This window comes from Anomaloglossus baeobatrachus, unplaced genomic scaffold (assembly GCF_048569485.1).
Source record: "Anomaloglossus baeobatrachus isolate aAnoBae1 unplaced genomic scaffold, aAnoBae1.hap1 Scaffold_362, whole genome shotgun sequence".
In the NCBI taxonomy this organism is placed as follows: Eukaryota; Metazoa; Chordata; class Amphibia; order Anura; family Aromobatidae; genus Anomaloglossus; species Anomaloglossus baeobatrachus.
In genome coordinates, this window is record NW_027442973.1 from 117,413 (window position 1) to 136,233 (window position 18,821).

At 46.7% G+C, this 18,821-nt stretch overlaps 1 protein-coding gene across 1 annotated transcript in view; it reads left to right on the plus strand.

The window, feature by feature from the left end:
• LOC142273421 (uncharacterized) overlaps positions 1-1,274 on the plus strand; it is a 31,464-nt gene extending 30,190 nt beyond the window's left edge. The window contains 1 exon segment of the mRNA XM_075332531.1: positions 2-1,274. Coding sequence (XP_075188646.1) covers positions 2-110 — 109 coding nt within the window. The 3' untranslated portion in view covers positions 111-1,274.
• The last annotated feature ends 17,547 nt before the right edge of the window (positions 1,275-18,821 follow it).

Genomic DNA, 18,821 nt, shown 5'->3' on the forward strand with positions numbered 1-18,821 from the left:
AAAATAAACCATTTTTATGTTCTGAATGTGGAAAATGTAATTCTCAGAAATCACATCTTGTTAAACATGTGAAGAAGCCGCACAGGGAAGGAACCTTTTTCATGTTGTGAAAAATTGAAATGTTTAACTGGTAAATGAAGTCTTGCCTACATCAGAAAACCAACAGAGCGTAGCAGCCATTTTTGCTTTCAGAATTTGCCAAATGTTTTTATCATTAATTAGGTCCTGTTGTCAGATGAGTCACACAGAGAAGCCATCATGATGTATCCTAATTTAAAGGGTTTTATCCTAAAATCAGCTACAGTTCCTTAAGTAAGAATTTGTGAGGAAAAGAACCATTTTCTTTCTTTTTAGAAATTATTGTATTTTTTTGACCATAAGACATACCTAGGTTTTGAAGGAGGAATATAGGGAAATAATTAACGCAAAAAATGTGGTCATGAAGCACTTTTATGGGTAGGATCTGCTGCTGACACTGTTACGGAGATAAAATCCCCCAATTCTGTACTAATGTCCCCCCATACTGGGCCCCTTCAAGGTATATGTGTCTCCCATACTCGTATATACCGTATGTCTTTCATCCTGGTATATATGTTGCCTATCTTTATCACATACTAGTATATATGATCCCCATCCTGGTATATATGGCTCTTTTTCTAGTACATATGTCCCCATCCTTGTATATATGACCCTCATCTCAGGCCCATTCGTGTATATATTTCCCCATCACGCTGCACACATAAGAAAATAAATGATTATACTCACCATCCCTCCGCTCGCCCGGTGCATGGTGTTCTCTTCTGATGCTGGCAAGTGACTTTAGCATGTAAACGGCGCAGCGCATGACATTGCTGCCATGTGCCCCCAGTTACACGCAGACATCAGCTCCCAGAATATTCATTGCTCCCCACAGCCGGGATTTTGGGCTTGGGGAGCAGTCAATATTCATTCTCTAATAAACACACGTGATCGCCCAGCTACAGCAGTAAGCCAGCGGCTGGGTAGTCATGTGTACCCAATATTAAAGAGAATGAATATTCACTGCTCCCCACGCAAATAATACCGCCGACCTCTTGGTTAGCGCTGCCTTCATTGCCTAGAGGTGGGCGGGATTATGGTGTGGGGAGCAGTGAATATTCATTTTCTTTTTTATCTGACACACTGATAGCCCTTTTGAGAGCCTTTAGGAATATTTTTGAATAGTTTTGATACTGGATTATATTTAGATAATTCACTAATCTCAGGTTTCCCACTGCTTTATTTACTAAAAAGTGCAGCCCAGATTGGAGATAGGAACTCTGACGTATATGACATTGTATATAATTGCATTTCAAATCTTGTTGTTTTGTAAATAAATGCTTGTAAAATATACTGTATATTGTTCATGCCTGGCTTTCTCTAGTGTCTAGATGTGATGATTTTGCCTGTAAACCTCTTGAGTTGGCGCAGACCTGTAGGCATTTCACACAAAAATAGTGAGGGGAGACTTGAATCACACTGCATCCTAAATATGTGGAAGTTATAAGGCTACGTGCCCACGGGACTCTGTATCCGCGGATTTTTCTGCAGCTAAATCCGCAGCATTCCCCCGGAATCCGCACCTTTCCATTGGTGCGGATTTCATTACGGATTTTGCGTTTTTTGACATTCAATTGAATGGACAAAATCTGCAGGTAAATTCGCAAGAATAATTGACATGCTGCAGATTTTTCCGCAGTGAAATCCGCAGTATTTCCGCTGCGGAAAAATCCGCAGTGTGGACACAGCAATTCCCAAATGCCATAGAAATGGCTGGGGAGTAGCTGTGCTGCAGATTTCTGAAAAATCCGCGGCAAAATCCGCGCATTTTACGCAGCGTGGGCACATAGCCTTAAGACACTCTGGTCCCAAATCATCAAAGCATTTATGTAAAAAAAATTGTCACAAAAGCTCTGAAAAGTCTCAAAAATTCAGAAAGTTGAGTCAACATTTGGTGGCTTTTGGCATTTTCAAAAATTGGCAGAACTTGGGTGGGACGGGGGCGTGACAGCACAGCTACTTTAATTCATGACAAGCTGTGGCGTTCCCTTTGCCAGAAATCTCACTCCAGTCCCTGAAGGAAGTAATATTTCTAGCATGGTACAAGAAGGCACATGCCACTCGTCAAACGCTCCGGATTCATGAAGAGGCATGCACCACTTAATCAATCAAGAGTGGCTCCCGGATAAATTGGGCTCTTAACACGAAGTCCTAAAAATTTTGAGCTCCCCCCTGAAGTCCCGAAAGAGGGTCAATTGACCCTTAGTCCAAACTGAATAGAACTAAGCAGAAACTAAATGGCTAAACTCAATGGAAAACAACAACCTCCTGTGGTGCGACAGTAAGGGTACCGTCACACTTTAGCGCTGCTCTAGTGATCCCACCAGCGATATGACCTGGTCTGGATCGCTGGTACGTCACTACATGGTCGCTGGTGAGCTGTCAATCAGGCAGATCTCACCAGCGACCAGTGACCAGCCCCCAGCCAGCAGCGACGCGTGGAAGCGACGCTGCACTTGGTAACTAAGTAAATATCGGGTAATGAAGTGCTTGGTTACCCAATATTTACCTTTGTACTCCCTGCACTCCTATCTAGAGTACACATCGGGTTAATAAGCAAACCTCTGTGCTTATTTACCCAATCTGTACTCCAGCTACGTGTGCAGGGAGTCGGCACTGGCAGCCTGAGAGCGGCGGACGCTAGTAACCAAGGTAAATATCGGGTAGCCAAGAAAGGGCTTCTCTTGGTTACCCGATATTTACCTTGGTTACAGCTTACCGCAGGCTGCCAGACGCCGGCTCCCTGCACATTCAGATCGTTGCTCTCTCACTGTCACACACAGCGATGTGTGCACAGCGGGAGAGCAACGTCAAAAAAAATGAACCAGCACTGTGTGTAACAAGCAGCGATCTCACAGCAGGGGCCAGATCGCTGCTCAGTGTCACACAGAGCGAGATCGCTAATGAGGTCACTGCTGCGTCACAAAAACCGTGACTCAGCAGCGATCTCGCTATGCGAGAAGTACCCCTAATGGCCTTAATTACAGAACAAAAAATGGTGATTATAGGGTGTTAGCTAAAATCCTTCAGGTCATTCGACCAGTCTCTGGATTCCAAAGGTAGAAATGTTAAATGACCCCTCTCTGGGACTTCTAGTGTTAATGTTATAAAAATGATCTTTTTATAAAGGATAATTGTTGTAATAAAAAAACTAAAGGATTTTATATGTCTGATATCCAAGGGATTATTTTTTTGTGGGGCTACCCACAAATAGAGATAAGTGCACCCATTGAAGTTCGGGTTCAGCTTTCAGTTGGACTTTATATAACGTTCAAATCGGGAACCGGACTTGGGCAGCTCGGGTCTACGCCCACATTCAACCGGCAATAAACAGAGCATTTAGTATCTTGGGAGGGAGGACAGAGTTTTTTCCTTGTGCACAATACATTCTATAGCAATGTTTTTACCTCCCCGTGAAAGCCATTCACACACTGCAAGCGGCTCGCACTGGGCCGAGCACTGAGTGTACCCGAGCACAGCGATGCTAGATCAAGTGGTTAGGATAAATGAAGCACCCGAACTCCGAACTCTAACACTGATTTTTTTTTTTATAAAGTCTGTATTTGGTACAAACACTGAACTTTACTATTTAGGTTCACTCGTCTCTGCCCACAAACCTTTATCACAGTTTAAATTATGGGTGTAGAAGAGACCAGAACTAAAAGGGGTCTATCTCTTTGTGAAAAGCAAGTAACATTTATGATACCTATGCTGGGGATTTGTGAATTTTCTGGGATTCTGTCACTAAGTGTTTACCCCCTAATTAAAAATCAGAATAATATAAAGACAGTGTCATATTAGGTACAGGGAAGTACCAAGTGAATGGCGAAAGGGAAACCCTGTGTATAGCAAATGGGGAGATGGTGACCTCTGACCAAGCCTACCGCTGGGCCCTGGGTTCCCTCACCACCTTAGATAGGTTCCACATCTATGAGCAGAGCTGGATACCTGACCCTAGGCTGACCATGATCTGGACCCTAGGTAGGGATCGGATGGGATGAGCTCTTCGTCAACCCCACAAGGCACTAAAGGACACACAGGGATAACAAACAAGGGGAAACAATATACAACTTATCTCTAGATGACTCAGAAGCTCGGTAAAGAGCAACAACGCTCCTACTGTTATGTACAAGCCGCCTGCTTGCATCCAGAGCTTGTGAAAGAACTGAGTATCACCAGCACAAGTTCAGGGAAAATGAGAGTATTTAAACCCAATTGGAAATAAAGATTATAATCTTGATTTCCAATTGGGTTTAAATACTGGAGCTCCCCTGGGTCTTAAAGAAAAAAGGATGAAAAACCAGCAGAGGAGATACCAGTAAACTGAATACTAACAGTAGAAATAATAGAAAGTCAGGGAGTATTTTGCGCAGCCAAATGCTGTGACCTTCTATTGGTGGACACCGCAGGACTGTCTGTTACTCGTGACAGACTGTGACTCTGATTCCAATGATGTGTCATTTACTGCTTGCTGCAGTTTTGATAAAATTAATGTATTATCGCTAGGAGATTATCACTACAGAGCTAGTAAAACTGCTGCCATGTACCCTCCATCTCCATTAGCTCTGTATAACCCCATTCCCACCCCTGATTGCCAGCTTGTTCTCAATGCTCATTCTACACAGCTGCAAATCAGTGGTGTGGGTGGGGTTATACACAGAAGCATTTTGAGAACTGGTAGATCTTATGCAGATAAAACTATTTATCAAAACTTCAGAAAGCAGCCAAGTAAGTGACACATTGCTGGAATCTGGGTCTTTTGCTTATACAGGTCGATTGGACACATGTTAGAGGTAGCTTTATTCCTCTTAATCTAAAAACCACATCCCGAAGCCATACACTATTAATTTTAGATATTTAATCTGAAAAGTAGGCAGTGTTTATAAACATAAAAGATGTTACAAAGGGAAACAAAACAATACAGCATATACAATTACATGAAAGGGAATAACGAGAGCAAATAAATGAACCTGGATCACACACATACAGTCATATGAAAAAGTTTGGGCACTCCTATTAATGTTAACCTTTTTTCTTTATAACAATTTGGGGTTTTGAAACAGCTATATCAGTTTCATATATCTAATAACTGATGGACTGAGTAATATTTCTGAATTGAAATGTGGTTTATTGTACTAACAGAAAATGTGCAATCTGCATTTAAACTAAATTTGACAGGTGCATAAGTATGGGCACCCTTATCAATTTTTTGTTTTGAACACTCCTAAGTACTTTTTACTGACTTACTGAAGCACTAAATAGGTTTTGTAACCTCATTGAGCTTTGAACTTCATAGGCAGGTGTATCCAATCATGAGAAAAGGTATTTAAGGTGGCCACTTGTAAGTTGTTCTCCTATTTGAATCTCCTATGAAGAGTGGCATCATGGGCTCCTCAAAACAACTCTCAAATGATCTGAAAACAAAGATTATTCAACATAGTTGTTCAGGGGAAGGATACAAAAAGTTGTCTCAGAGATTTAAACTGTCAGTTTCCACTGTGAGGAACATAGTAAGGAAATGGAAGAACACAGGTACAGTTCTTGTTAAGCCCAGAAGTGTCAGGCCAAGAAAAATATCAGAAAGGCAGAGAAGAAGAATGGTGAGAACAGTCAAGGACAATCCACAGACCACCTCCAAAGACCTGCAGCATCATCTTGCTGCAGATGGTGTTACTGTGCATTGGTCAACAATACAGCGCATGTTGCACAAGGAGAAGCTGTATGGGAGAGTGATGCGAATGCAAGCACGCCACAAACAGAGATGCCCAAGGTATGCAAAACCACATTTGGACAAGCCAGTTTCATTTTGGACGAAGGTCCTGTGGACTGATGAAACAAAGATTGAGTTGTTTGGTCATACAAAAAGGCGTTATGCATGGAGGCAAAAAAATACGGCATTCCAAGAAAAGCACTTGCTACCCACAGTAAAATTTGGTCGAGGTTCCATCATGCTTTGTGGCTGTGTGGCCAATGTCGGCACTGGGAATCTTGTTAAAGTTGAGGGTCGCATGGACTCAACTCAGTATCAGCAGATTCTTGACAATAATGTGGAAGAATCAGTGACGAAGTTGAAGTTACGCAGGGGATGGATATTTCAGCAAGACAATGATCCAAAACACCGCTCCAAATCTACTCAGGCATTCATGCAGAGGAACAATTACAATGTTCTGGAATGGCCATCCCAGTCCCCAGACCTGAATATCATTGAAAATCTGTGGGATGATGTGAAGCGTGCTGTCCATGCTCGGCGACCATCAAACTTAACTGAACTGGAATTGTTTTGTAAACAGGAATGGTCAAATATACCTTCATCCAGGATCCAGGAACTCATTAAAAGCTACATGAAGCGACTAGAGGCTGTTATTTTTGCAAAAGGAGGATCTACAAAATATTAATGTCACTTTTATGTTGAGGTGCCCATACTTATGCACCTGTCAAATTTCGTTTAAATGCAGATGGCACATTTTCTGTTAGTACAATAAACCTTATTTCAATTCAATAATATTACTGAGTCTATCATTTATTAGATATATGAAACTGAATTAGCTGTTGCAAAAACCCAAATTGTTATAAAGAAAAAAGGTTAACATTAATAGGTGTGCCCAAACTTTTCATATAACTGTAGATTCAGATTTATAGAAGGAAGGACTCCAATGGAATGTGGAACAATCCTATACAGCAATGTTGTATGAGGATCATTATTGGCATTAGCATTTTATTAACACAAGTTACACCCACATCCTTCCCCTCTGGTGACACATAACACAGCTGGATGGCAGGATGTGTCTAATGCTTGCTTTACACGGGACGACCGATCATGCAATTTCACGATCGATAGTACCCGCCCCCGTCGTTTGTGCGCAAAGGGCAATTGATTGCCCGTGGCGCACAAAGTCGTTAACCCCCCCGTTACACGTACTTACCTCCTGTGCGACGTCACTGAGGGCGGCGAACATCCACTTCCTGGAGTGGGAGGGATGTTCGGCTTCACTGCGACGTCACATGGCCGCCGGCCAATAGAAGCGGAGGGGGCGGAGATGAGCGGGATGTAAACATCCCGCCCACCTCCTTCCTTCCGCATAGCCGACGGGAGCCGCGGGACGCAGGTAAGCTGCTATTCATCGTTCCCGTGGTGTCACACGGAGCGACGTGTGCTGCCACGGGAACGATGAACAACCGGCGCAAAGTAAAATAAACGATTTTATGAAACCTAGCGACCAGTACACGACTCACAATTTGTGAGCGATACTGCGTCGCTAGGAGGTGTCACACAGGCCGACGTCTCAAGCGATACCGGAGGGGCGTCACAAAAACCGTGACCCCGACGATCTATCGCACGATAGATCGTTTGGTGTAAAGCAGGCATAAGTCTTAGAAAATTATGAGATTCCCAACTTTTACAATATTGTTGCCACTGAATGTCCCAGGCAGAAGATATTACTGTCATCTTTCCTATCATGATTTTATCTGTTCATATATAGGAGACATTGCATAGATATTTTCATCTCTCTGGCCAATCTCCATTTGGTGGGACCCTGGTCATCACCCAATGATGCAGAACAATGCTTTGCATTCTCTGTTTTATCACAAATTTGTAATTAATGACTTTTCTATTATATCAATGCAGTTCATAAAACCTTCATTCATATTTTCTATAATGTGAAACAAAGGATTTTAATTTATCTGCTATTTTTCTGTTCAAGTGGTGCTCTTATCTCTACCGATCATAAATCTGTCCTTTTCTGCATTCTTGTGCATTCAAGCTGAGATTGGCCTCACATCTGCTAGAGGATTCTCTTTAATTACTTGTTTCCAAAGGAGGGGGTCAGCTTTATAGCTGACCCCATTTATAGGATACTTTATGGATTTTATCATTTCTATATGACACAGGACTACATGTTAATACATCTTTTTCCAAAATTGAGCTTTTAACCCTTTGAAAGCCAGGGTCATTTTTTTGACACTTTCCTGGACTTGGTGCTTAAACAGTTTAATAAAATCAGAAATATTACTGTTATGATTCTCGTATGACTTTGCTTGTGAAGAGCCATTGTATGTGTTTAGTTTCCTGCTGTCTGCATTCTCCAGGGTTAGGTCCAATGGAAGGACCCTATTCTGTTGTGCCTCGTTCCAGGAGTCACGCTGCCTTATCTTGGAACTGTTTTCTTTGGTACGCCACCAGTGAATAGTTTCTGCTCTGCAGTGTGCACTTCTGGTCCCTGTGAGTCTGTTCTGATGCTGCCCGCTACCTAGTACTCCTTTCCCTGACCTCTGTCCTTTCCGTCTTGTCTTACCTCCCTGTCTCCCTAACCCGCTCTCTGCTTTGTTATCCTGTCTCCACTCCCTCTATACTTACTTGTCTTCTCGGTTTACGACCCAGCTTGCTATCTCACTACTGCTCTGCTCCCCTCTGGCTCCTGACGATACCTCCTGACTTTCTGACCCTCCGCTCTCACTTGACTCCGGCTCCACTTATCCTTCTCTACCTACGTGACTGCCCAGGACTGACTTACGGCTTGCTCGACCATTCTATTGCATCTTTCTGCGGATGCTAGTGACCTCTAGTGGGCTTCAAATATGAAAAAGAAATACAAAAGTTACAAAGTTTAGTGCCGAAGAAAAGCTGCTCCTGTCCTTGTAACAAAACGAGCAAGGAGGAGCACATTCAGATAAGAGCAAATGTCCGAAGGATTATCCACAGAAGAAGAAAAAGTGGCTCCACTCCAAGGTCCTTAAAAATGGATTTATTAATACAAAAAGATGTACATAAAAAAGGCAGTGGTGGAGCTGGGTACAAACTCCTCCTGAGGGTAGGTAGCATGTTGGCATCTAAAACCATCTTGGCTTTGAGCAGTTTGTGGCTTTCTTGATCTCGCTGTGCTTGGGGCCTCGCTTGATTTAGGATAGATGGCAGCTTGGATTTTACCTTTCCACAGAGAGTTTCCTTCTCCTTACCAGACACCGTCACTAAAGGATAGAAGTAGCCCACCGCCTCCAGCATTCATACACCTCTCCCACCAATACTCAGTCTTCACCTCCTGAGTAGGGCTGAGCGGATCTGCGCGGTTTCAACGATATTAGGGTGCCGGAACCAGGCACGGGATTCTGGGTGCACGATCCGGATGCGGCAATTAAGTAAAAATAAAGAAAAGAAGAAATAAGTGAGAGTTTCATACTTACCGAGACTCGGTGTCATGGCGGCACACTGCTTCCAGGTCACGCATTCCTGCACTGTGCATCGCATACACGCAACTTTCCATGTTTTCCCCGCCCACCGGCCATCCTCTCATCTGTGATTGGTTCCAGGCTGACCGCGCCTCCCAGCCTGTGACAGTCATCGCTTATCGCGGCTCAGTAATAGGCTACACTCAGGGCTGGCAGTCTTCTCTATGGCTGCTTGCTCTGAGATGTAACGGAGCTGGGTGTGTCATCGTGGACCTCGTGTGGATTACACCGGAGCTGGAGGCCTGTGTTGGGGGTTAATAAAGTGGTGAAGGAGAGTGCGTGTTTTGTATTTTATTCCAAATAAAGGATTTTTCTCTTTGTGTGTGTTTATTTACTGTTATTTACAGGTTTGTGATGCAGGTATCTCATAGATGCCTGTGCCATCACAAACCTAGGGCTTAGTAGCAGCTGTGCGCTGCTATTAACCTCTCATTACCATGATTGCCACCGTACCAGGGCAATGGGAAGGGCCAGTAATGTACCAGGATTGTAACATCTAATAGATGTGGCAATACCGGGCAGCTGTGGGCTGAGAATACCAGCCCCCAGCCGGCATTATCATAGCTGGGGATGAAAATTAGGTGTGACCACACGTCGGGGTTTTTTTTTTTAATTATTTATTTAATTTAAAAAAAAAAAAAAGCCGCATGCGTTTTCTCTTAAGCTGCAGTAACACTTGCGAGGGACTCTCGCGAGTCTGACAATTGAATGCATTTGTTTCTAGGTACATGCACGCTCATACTCAGAGAACGTCAGGCTGTGCCGAGTGATGTTATGCCTGGCAGACCCCCAGGAGTCTAACAGCGCATCACCGGCACAGCAGCACTCTTCTGACAGGAGCGTGTATGTGTTTCTAGGTACCTGCACACTCATGTTCGGAGAACGGCAGGCTGCGCCGGGTGATGTCATGCCTCTCAGGGTGATGCCTCTCAGGGTGATGCTTGAGGGTTATGCCTCGCGAGAGTCTGCCATGGCATCACCCGGCAAAGCCTCGCACGTGTGACTGTGGGCACTGGATACACAGCACAGATACAGCCGGACAGCTGGGGCTGCAGCAGCGCTCTATAACTGTCCTGCCGATTGTTTTATTTATTTATTTTTTACCACGATACTGACTGGCAGACACTTTTCCCGCCCAACGGCTGTCCTGCCGCCTGTGATTTGTTGCTGCTACTCAGGGTGGGGGCGCGTCTAACTGCAACCAATTACACGCGCCGGTGGGCAGGCAAAGTAGTGAATATTGAGTTGTTGGCTTCGGAAGGTAAAAGCATGACACAGAAGGAGTATGCTGCCATGACAACGCCGCAGTGAGTACACCGCGCGTGCTCCTACCCCCCTATGCCCTCCACAGACGTTTTAATCTCCAAATCTCCAGATTCTGGGCACTGGATTCTGAAGCGGATGGGACTTATTTTTAAATCTGTCAGTGATCTGCCGGTACCGTTTTTTGGGGCGTTCAATCAGCGCTAGTGAAGATCCAAGGTCCTTGGTTAGCCTGATATAAGTGGAGGGCCAAAGGGGGAAAAAATAAAAGTGCAGAACCGTAAAAAGAAAGAAAAAAAAAAGCAATAACACAACTAAGTGCCTTACACCCACTAAACTTCTGCTCTTGAAACTTTGATATACATTTATTACTTGTCTACATACTTCTTGCCAAGGAAACCGTTTTTTGCAGCAACATTCTGATAGTATAAATTACTGGACACTTTCTGCATTGCTTTGGTGCCACCTGGTACTCGGACCCTGAAGCCAGAACAGGAAACAAGAGGACTGGTTAATTCACCGATTGAGGCCAGGACTAGAGGTCCTGTCCCACCCAAAGTCCCTCATAGAAGACAACAACCCACCGATAGGGATAGAAGGTCACCGCCAGGGCCCATAGATCCCATGGGCCAGCGTCTGCGGGCACGGCTCCTTAGGCCACATACAGCCGGCAGCGGACTCCTGAGTTTCACACTAGGAAGTCCACCTTACACAAAAAAGTGCAGAGAAAAGGATAGAGACCACCAGCCGGGTGGGGGACCCGAATGCAACCGGCCGCGGAACCGGCCTCCAGCACCTTGGTTTACCGGAGACTTGTGTGGTTTATTAACAGAGAGAACACAAACATACTCCCTGCGGTCACTATACCCTGCACTGAGACCCCGGGTCCCGGGCGGGGCCACCATCCCTACCCACGGAGGGGTTAACAGCTAGCTGCCGCAACATCTCCCCTGGGTGCCCCACAACTACAGCGGTAGTGTCCCACCTCACCACACACCGTGAGTGGCGTCACAATCTTAATACGGCCTAGCCCATACATCTACGTCCCCCCTTTTTATTCGGCATGTCCGCGAGACCCCCGGGTCCGGAGACCCTCGAGCCACCACCCCTGAAGGCCCGGATCTGAGCAGCGCCGGCTGCTGGCACAAGGGCGGCACACCACGAAAACTTGGCGTCACGAACAGGATACTTACCCATCCTTACCTTGTGGAAGTGTGCCTTGTATTGGACAGTCAGCGGTGATCCGTTGCAAAATTTTCAGAAGTCACCATTTTTGCCGCCATTTTGGGCACGAAAACTACAGCCCAGCGTCTTCTTCCCCGAGAAAAGGGCGTGAAAGCCGAAGCCCCGCCCCCTGGGAACACGGCCGGAAGGTGAACCCCGAGGTCGTAAAACGAAACTAACAGGCTGCAAAAAGGAGTGCTTGCAAAAGACCAAGGGGGAGGACGGAGCAGCTTGTAACTAGTGATGTGAAGTGCAGTGACGCCAGGACTCTGCAGAAACCCGTTCCTGGACACCAACGCGGCAGGATGTGTCAGACGATCCAGGCTCAAGTCCACTTCATGCTGGCGAAGTGGGCGTCGGAGATGAAGGGCCTGGCTGCAGCTGTCCGGGCGCGTGAAGTGGAAATGATCTCGGAGGAGCGGGTAAGCAGTGATCCACGCCCCTATGTTCCCCAGGAACCGGCCGTCCCGGCTGAGGGTTCCGGCCTGCTCCTGTCCACCACGTTGTTTCCCTCGTCGCCCGTGTCCGCAGCCAACGCCCCGACCAACCCGCTGCCCCAGTCCGTGGCAGCGGGGACCGTACCATCTATGGGGGAGGACCCAGCTGCTGGGCCCTCAGGCCTTACCGTCACCATCGCTCCGGCACCGCTGACGACATCCCTTCCGGCCCCGAGCCTGGCTGCACCAGTGATGACGTCGGCTCCGGCAGTCCGCCCACCCGCAGCAGATATGACGTCGGCCCCGGCAGTCCGCCCGGCCGCAACGGAGGCAGCACCCGACCGGAGGTCTACCCCGGCCGCGGTGCCGGCCGCTCCCAAGTACACCTGCGGAGAGGCGGAGCAGGCCACTGATCAGTGGGGCCCACAGCAGTATGAGAGGCCGGTTGTAGCCGGCGCCGAGGGCACCCGAGTGGGCCTGGCTCCTGAGCAGGAGGCGAGACACGGAACCCGTGCCCCAGACTGGGAGCGGCAGTAACAGCAGCTGCGTAGGGAGATCGCTGCCCGAGGAAAGGGTAAAACGGATGTGCATGCTCGCATTTATACGGAGAAAGGTTACCTGCGGCAAGCTACCACCAGGGTCCGGAGCAGTGTAACATGTGAAGGTGGTACTGGAGACCCGTGGTGGAGAATGGAATAGGTAGTGGTTCCCGGATACCTTCCCTGCAAAGTCCCCGTTGGGACCATCTGTTGATCCCGTTACAGTTCCCATGTTTCAGTTAAAAAGACAATGGCCGTGAACTTGCAGGCTAACCCATAAACTTTTGGGTTTTGTAAATAGCCCCAGACCAACCTTCTCACCATGCCGCAGTCTCTGGAGAGGCTGATTGGAGGATGGGCCTGCGGTAGAGTCGGTCGAGGCCCTGTCACCAGCAAAACCGGTGACTAACTTCTGTTTCAGGGGTCCCCTGGATGCGGGGTCCCTGAAAAAGACTGCCGGGTAAGGAACTTTTTACCCGGCCCGTTTGGGCAACACCCGGACCTATCCTGGACTTGGGCAAGGGGTGCCAACCTGTGTTTTAGAGGTAGCATCAGGGCTAGGTTATTTTTGGTGGGTGAGGTGAGAAGGACCCGGTCCGTCTCGTCCCGGTTTTATATGTGCAACGTTTAAGTAACATGCCTCCCGTAAGGGAAGAAAACAAAATATACTTGATTGTAAATATGTTATTATAATTGTAAGCTGTTTTACTCTTTTATCTTTTCCAGTTCAATAAATGGTGGTGGTCGGACAGGCCATGGATGGTCTGTATTAAACCAAGGGGGAATGTGATGCCCTGGCAAAACCAGGTAGTTACAGTTAGGCCCCCGCATAACACCTTCCCTCACTAGGAAACACACTGCCGACCAGAAACCCTAGTCACCCCCCTTAGGGACAGACAGACACACCAGCTAGCTTGACCAAGCGGTTAGGACATGTCCACCCAGGCGTCTAGACAGCCAGGGGCGGGAAAACAAGCAGATAAGCTGAGAGTTCAGTTTGGAGACGAGTGTGGGCTGGAGCTAAGTGTAGCTCCAGCAGGAAAGTTCAAGTTGAACGGTACCAGGGTAGGAGCCCTGGTGCCTCTGGCCAGAGGCAGACATGGGCTCCGTCAGCAGGAGACGGAAAGCCGGCTCGGCAGAACAGAGGTGGACCGGGACAGGGTTGTAGCCCGCCGGTACCGACACGGGGAACCGGCCCGGAAACCATAGCACAAAGGGGGGTACTCGGACCCTGAAGCCAGAACCAGAAACAAGCGGACTGGCTAATTTACCGATTGAGGCCAGGACTAGAGGTCCTGTCCCACCCAAAGTCCCTTATAGAAGACAACAGTCCACCGATAGGGATAGAAGGTCACCACCAGGGCCCATAGATACCATGGGCCAGCGTCTGCGGGCACGGCTTCATAGGCCACATACAGCCGGGAGCGGACTCCTGAGTTTCACACTAGGAAGTCCACCTTACACAAAAAAGTGCAGAGAAAAGGATAGAGACCACCGGGTGGGGGACCCGAATGCAACCGGCCGCGGCACCGGCCACCAGCACCTTGGTTTACAAAAGACTTGTGTGGTTTATTAACAGTGAGTACATAAACACTCCATGCGGTCGCTATACCCTGCTCTGAGACCCCGGGGCCACCATCCCTACCCACGGAGGGGTTAACAACTAGCTGCCGCAACATCTCCCCCGAGTGCCCCACAACTGCAGCAGTGGTGTCCCACCTCACCACACACCATGGGTGGCGTCACGAACTTAATATGGCCTAGCCCGTACATCTACGTCCCCCCTTTTTATTTGGCGTGTCCGCGAGGCCCCCAGTTCCAGAGACCCTTGAGCCACTACCCCTGATTGCCCGGATCCGAGCAGCGCCGACTTCTGGCACGGGGGCGACACACGTTCCAATTGCATAATAAAGATGTCGCATTGCATTAATCATCTAGAGACCTCCAGAAAGCTTCTTTATAGGTGGTATTATACACCAGTAAGATTAAACAAAACCTTCCCGCATTCCTCAGATACATGCTGGAGGTGTGAGAACTCTCCAGGTTCGTTAATTCACGTGTGGTAGGAATGTGGAATAATCCAACAAGTTTAAAAAGAGGTGCAACAATTACTGAGTAAAGCTTTGGGGTATGCCTTTGACTTGGGTCCGGGAACAGCTCTGCTGTCTTTAGGATTAGAAACTATGACCTATGATGATGCAGTTATTACCGCCCATCTCTTGACAGTAGCTAGAGCGAGCATTGCAAATAAATGGAAACAACAGTCTGTACCGTCCATTCAAGAAATTATAACAAAAATGCAGCACAACTGTATTATGGAACATATGATTGCGAGCAAGAAAAATAAAGGTTTCCAGTTTGAAGTGTCCTGGGGAAAATGGTTAGACTTTTCTAGACTATCGTGCCATTAACAGCTGTTAAGATGAGTAATTTCTAAACTAGATTAATGTTTAGTGTGATCCATATTAAAATGGAAGAGTGGCTCCAGAAGAATTGCACCAGGTATAAGAGAATGGGATATCAAGTGTGGAGGAGGCGGAGTTATTCACATATAATGCGTTTTCGAATGTGAATAAACCATGTTCATGGTGTCTGTGGGGTCCGGGTGCACACGTTCATTCATCCAGTTAGGCGCATTTCAATGTATTGGTTATACTTTTTTATACCTGTTAAATCTTACCATATATATTGGTTTCTTTAATCATTATAAATATGTCAAAAGAAGCGTGTAAAAGGAAATGTTACAGGAAATGTTACAGCATGTACTTACTATTGTTTAAAAAATACCAATAAAAAATTTGTTACAAAAAATAAAGCAGATCACAGACATGGTACCAAACTAAAATCATTTCAAATGGCAACTTTCTGGCTTTAAGAAACACTAAAAAAAAATCATGAAAACAGAATGTGCAGCCAGTAACGGTTAATTTTGAAGAACAAACAGGGGGGGAAAAAATTATGGAATCAATCAACAATGAGGAAAAAAATTATGGAATCATGAAAAACAAACAAACAAAAGAACCCTCCATCAATAGTATTTTGTGGCACCACCTCTAGCTTTTATAACAGCTTGCAGTCTCTGAGGCTTGGACTTAATGAGTGACAAACAGCATCTTCATGAATCTGGCTCCAACTTTCTCAGATTGCTGTTGCAGATCAGCTTTGCAGGTTGGAGCCTTGTTATGGACCATTTTCTTCAACTTCCACCAAAGATTTTCAATTGGATTGAGATCCGGACTATTTGCAGGCCATGACATTGATATTATGTGTCTTTCAAGGAATGTTTTCACAGTTTTTGCTCTATGGCAGGATGCATTATCATCTTGATAAATGATTTAATCATCCCCAAACATCCTTTCAATTGATGGGATAAGAAAAGTGTCAAAAATTTCAATGTAAACTTGGGCATTTATTGAAGATGTAATGACAGCCATCTTCTCAGTGCCTTTACCTGACATGCAGCCCCATATCATCAACGACTGTGGAAATTTACATGTTCTCTTCAGGCAGTCATCTTTTTATTGTTTAGCTTTTCTGTATGTAAATCCCATTTCCTTGAGACCCGCAACACACATCCGTGTAATTTGTACGTGTGCGGTACGTATTTGCACGTACCGGAGACACGTACACACGGAGACCCATGTTATTTAATGGTAGATGGCACACGCACGTAAAATCACACGGAACGTGTGTCCGTGTCGTAAGTACGTGTGTGCGCTTTTCAACACGGACAACATGTCCGTTTTTGGCCGGCAACACGCAGGCACGGACCCGCTTTAGTCTATGGGTCCGTGCCTGCATAGACCGCACACGGAGTATGTCCGTGTTCAGCACGTATCGTCCGTGTCCGTATTTCATCACAAAATCTGAAACACTTGTTACCAATCTATCAGGTCAATTGTAGGCCATTAATTCTGGCGCCAAACAGACATTTCCTGTCTCATTTGCACGCCAGACAGCAGCTGGGCACCTGTCCTCTCACTGCAGGGGAACTTTGAGCACAGAGAACATGACGTATCTAAAAGGGATAATTGGGTCTCCCATGTACAAAACCCCTCTTACCCACTCTACTTGAAATGAAGACATAACAACTTTTTATGGGCGAATGGCCACAGCTTTTATTTAAACGGTATACATGTATCACAACTTGTGGCTCGACATGCCACCCTCTTTTAACATAAACCGATACATGTATACCCTCCCAACTAACAAACAACCGATAGGTCCGTCCAAGAAGCCAATAATCATCCTTATCCCCTGGCCGTAACATACCACTGGCCCAGAGGACCACCTCGGCTGTGACCAACCAACCCAAGGTGTGGGGTAATAACGTTCCATCGTTAAAATACCCCTCCCCAGAACCTGCAGGACCTACGCCCACAAGTTCCCAATCCTGTCTGAAGCCACTACCCCTGAGTGACTTCATACTCCCCACCGACTATCGGTGCTCCCAGCCTCTAGGAACGGACCTATCCCCCCGCTGCGACAAACAAAGAAACCACCATATAAACCCTTTGATGTTATTGTTTTTTTTTTTTGTTTTTGTTTTTTTAAAACTTTAATTTTTTTTTTTTTTCTTTTTTTTTTTTTTTTTTTTTTACATTAAGGGCGGGTGGGCGGGCCACACACGAAATGGCACCCACGGCAAAGAGGAGGTACTGCCAACGACTGCCCCTTATAAACCCCCCTTTCTCTCCCCACCCCTTATGACCTCTGGCCCAATCCTCGCCGCTCACCAAACCACCAATCCCTTAATCCCTTACACAGCCCTATTCCCTCCACATTAACCCCTTCCTACCCTATACCCTCCCGATAGTCATGGGGCTCATTCACCCCTATGGGGCTCATTGCCCATCTTGACGTATCTAAAAGGGATAATTGGGTCTCCCATGTACAAAACCCCTCTTACCCACTCTACTTGAAATGAAGACATAACAACTTTTTATGGGCGAATGGCCACAGCTTTTATTTAAACGGTATACATGTATCACAACTTGTGGCTCGACATGCCACCCTCTTTTAACATAAACCGATATATGTATACCCTCCCAACTGACAAACAACCGATAGGTCCGTCCAAGAAGCCAATAATCATCCTTATCCCCTGGCCGTAACATACCACTGGCCCAGAGGACCACCTCGGCTGTGACCAACCAACCCAAGGTGTGGGGTAATAACGTTCCATCGTTAAAATACCCCTCCCCAGAACCTGCAGGACCTACGCCCACAAGTTCCCAATCCTGTCTGAAGCCACTACCCCTGAGTGACTTCATACTCCCCACCGACTATCGGTGCTCCCAGCCTCTAGGAACGGACCTATCCCCCCGCCACAGACCGGCCACGTGACCCCTTACGTGGCCCGGGCCCCCCACACCCCCAGGGCTTGCTCCAGACCATCCCGCAAACCAAGCATCCACAAGTTCAAGCCAATATCTGTGAGATGCACCCCATCTCTCCGCAAATATTGCCCTGACGACTCCTCCAATTCCTTATGTCGTACCACCAAGCCCCCATTCCGCGTCACAAACCGGCCAATCGCCCTATTCAACTTAATACGTGCCCTATTAATCCGGTCAGCCGACCTCCCAAAACGCCAGTTCTCCCTAGCCACAATATCCGACCATACTATAATAATACCCGGGAACGCTCTCCACAGGTGCAGAAGATCCAACTTAATGTCCCTTTTTAATTCCCTCGCTGTCCTCACCCCTAGATCATTTCCACCCACATGCAAAATGAGAACATTAGGATCCTGGTCGATCCTGCTATAGTACGCCACCTCTGGCCGAACTCTCCCCCAGGTCATGCCCCGAATCCCGATCCATTTGACCCGTGCCTCCGTTCTCGCCACTCCAAGTTGCCGACCGTCGGAACGCACATCCGCTCGCAACGCTCCCCAGTGAACAAAGGAATGCCCAAGAATCCACACCAGGCACACACCTAAAAAATATAAAACCAAGAATAAACAGCAACTGAACGAAAAAACCATGTATCACAATAAACAGCTATTGACCCCCGTAATTCCAAACCAGCCGAATCACTCCCCGTCACCCCT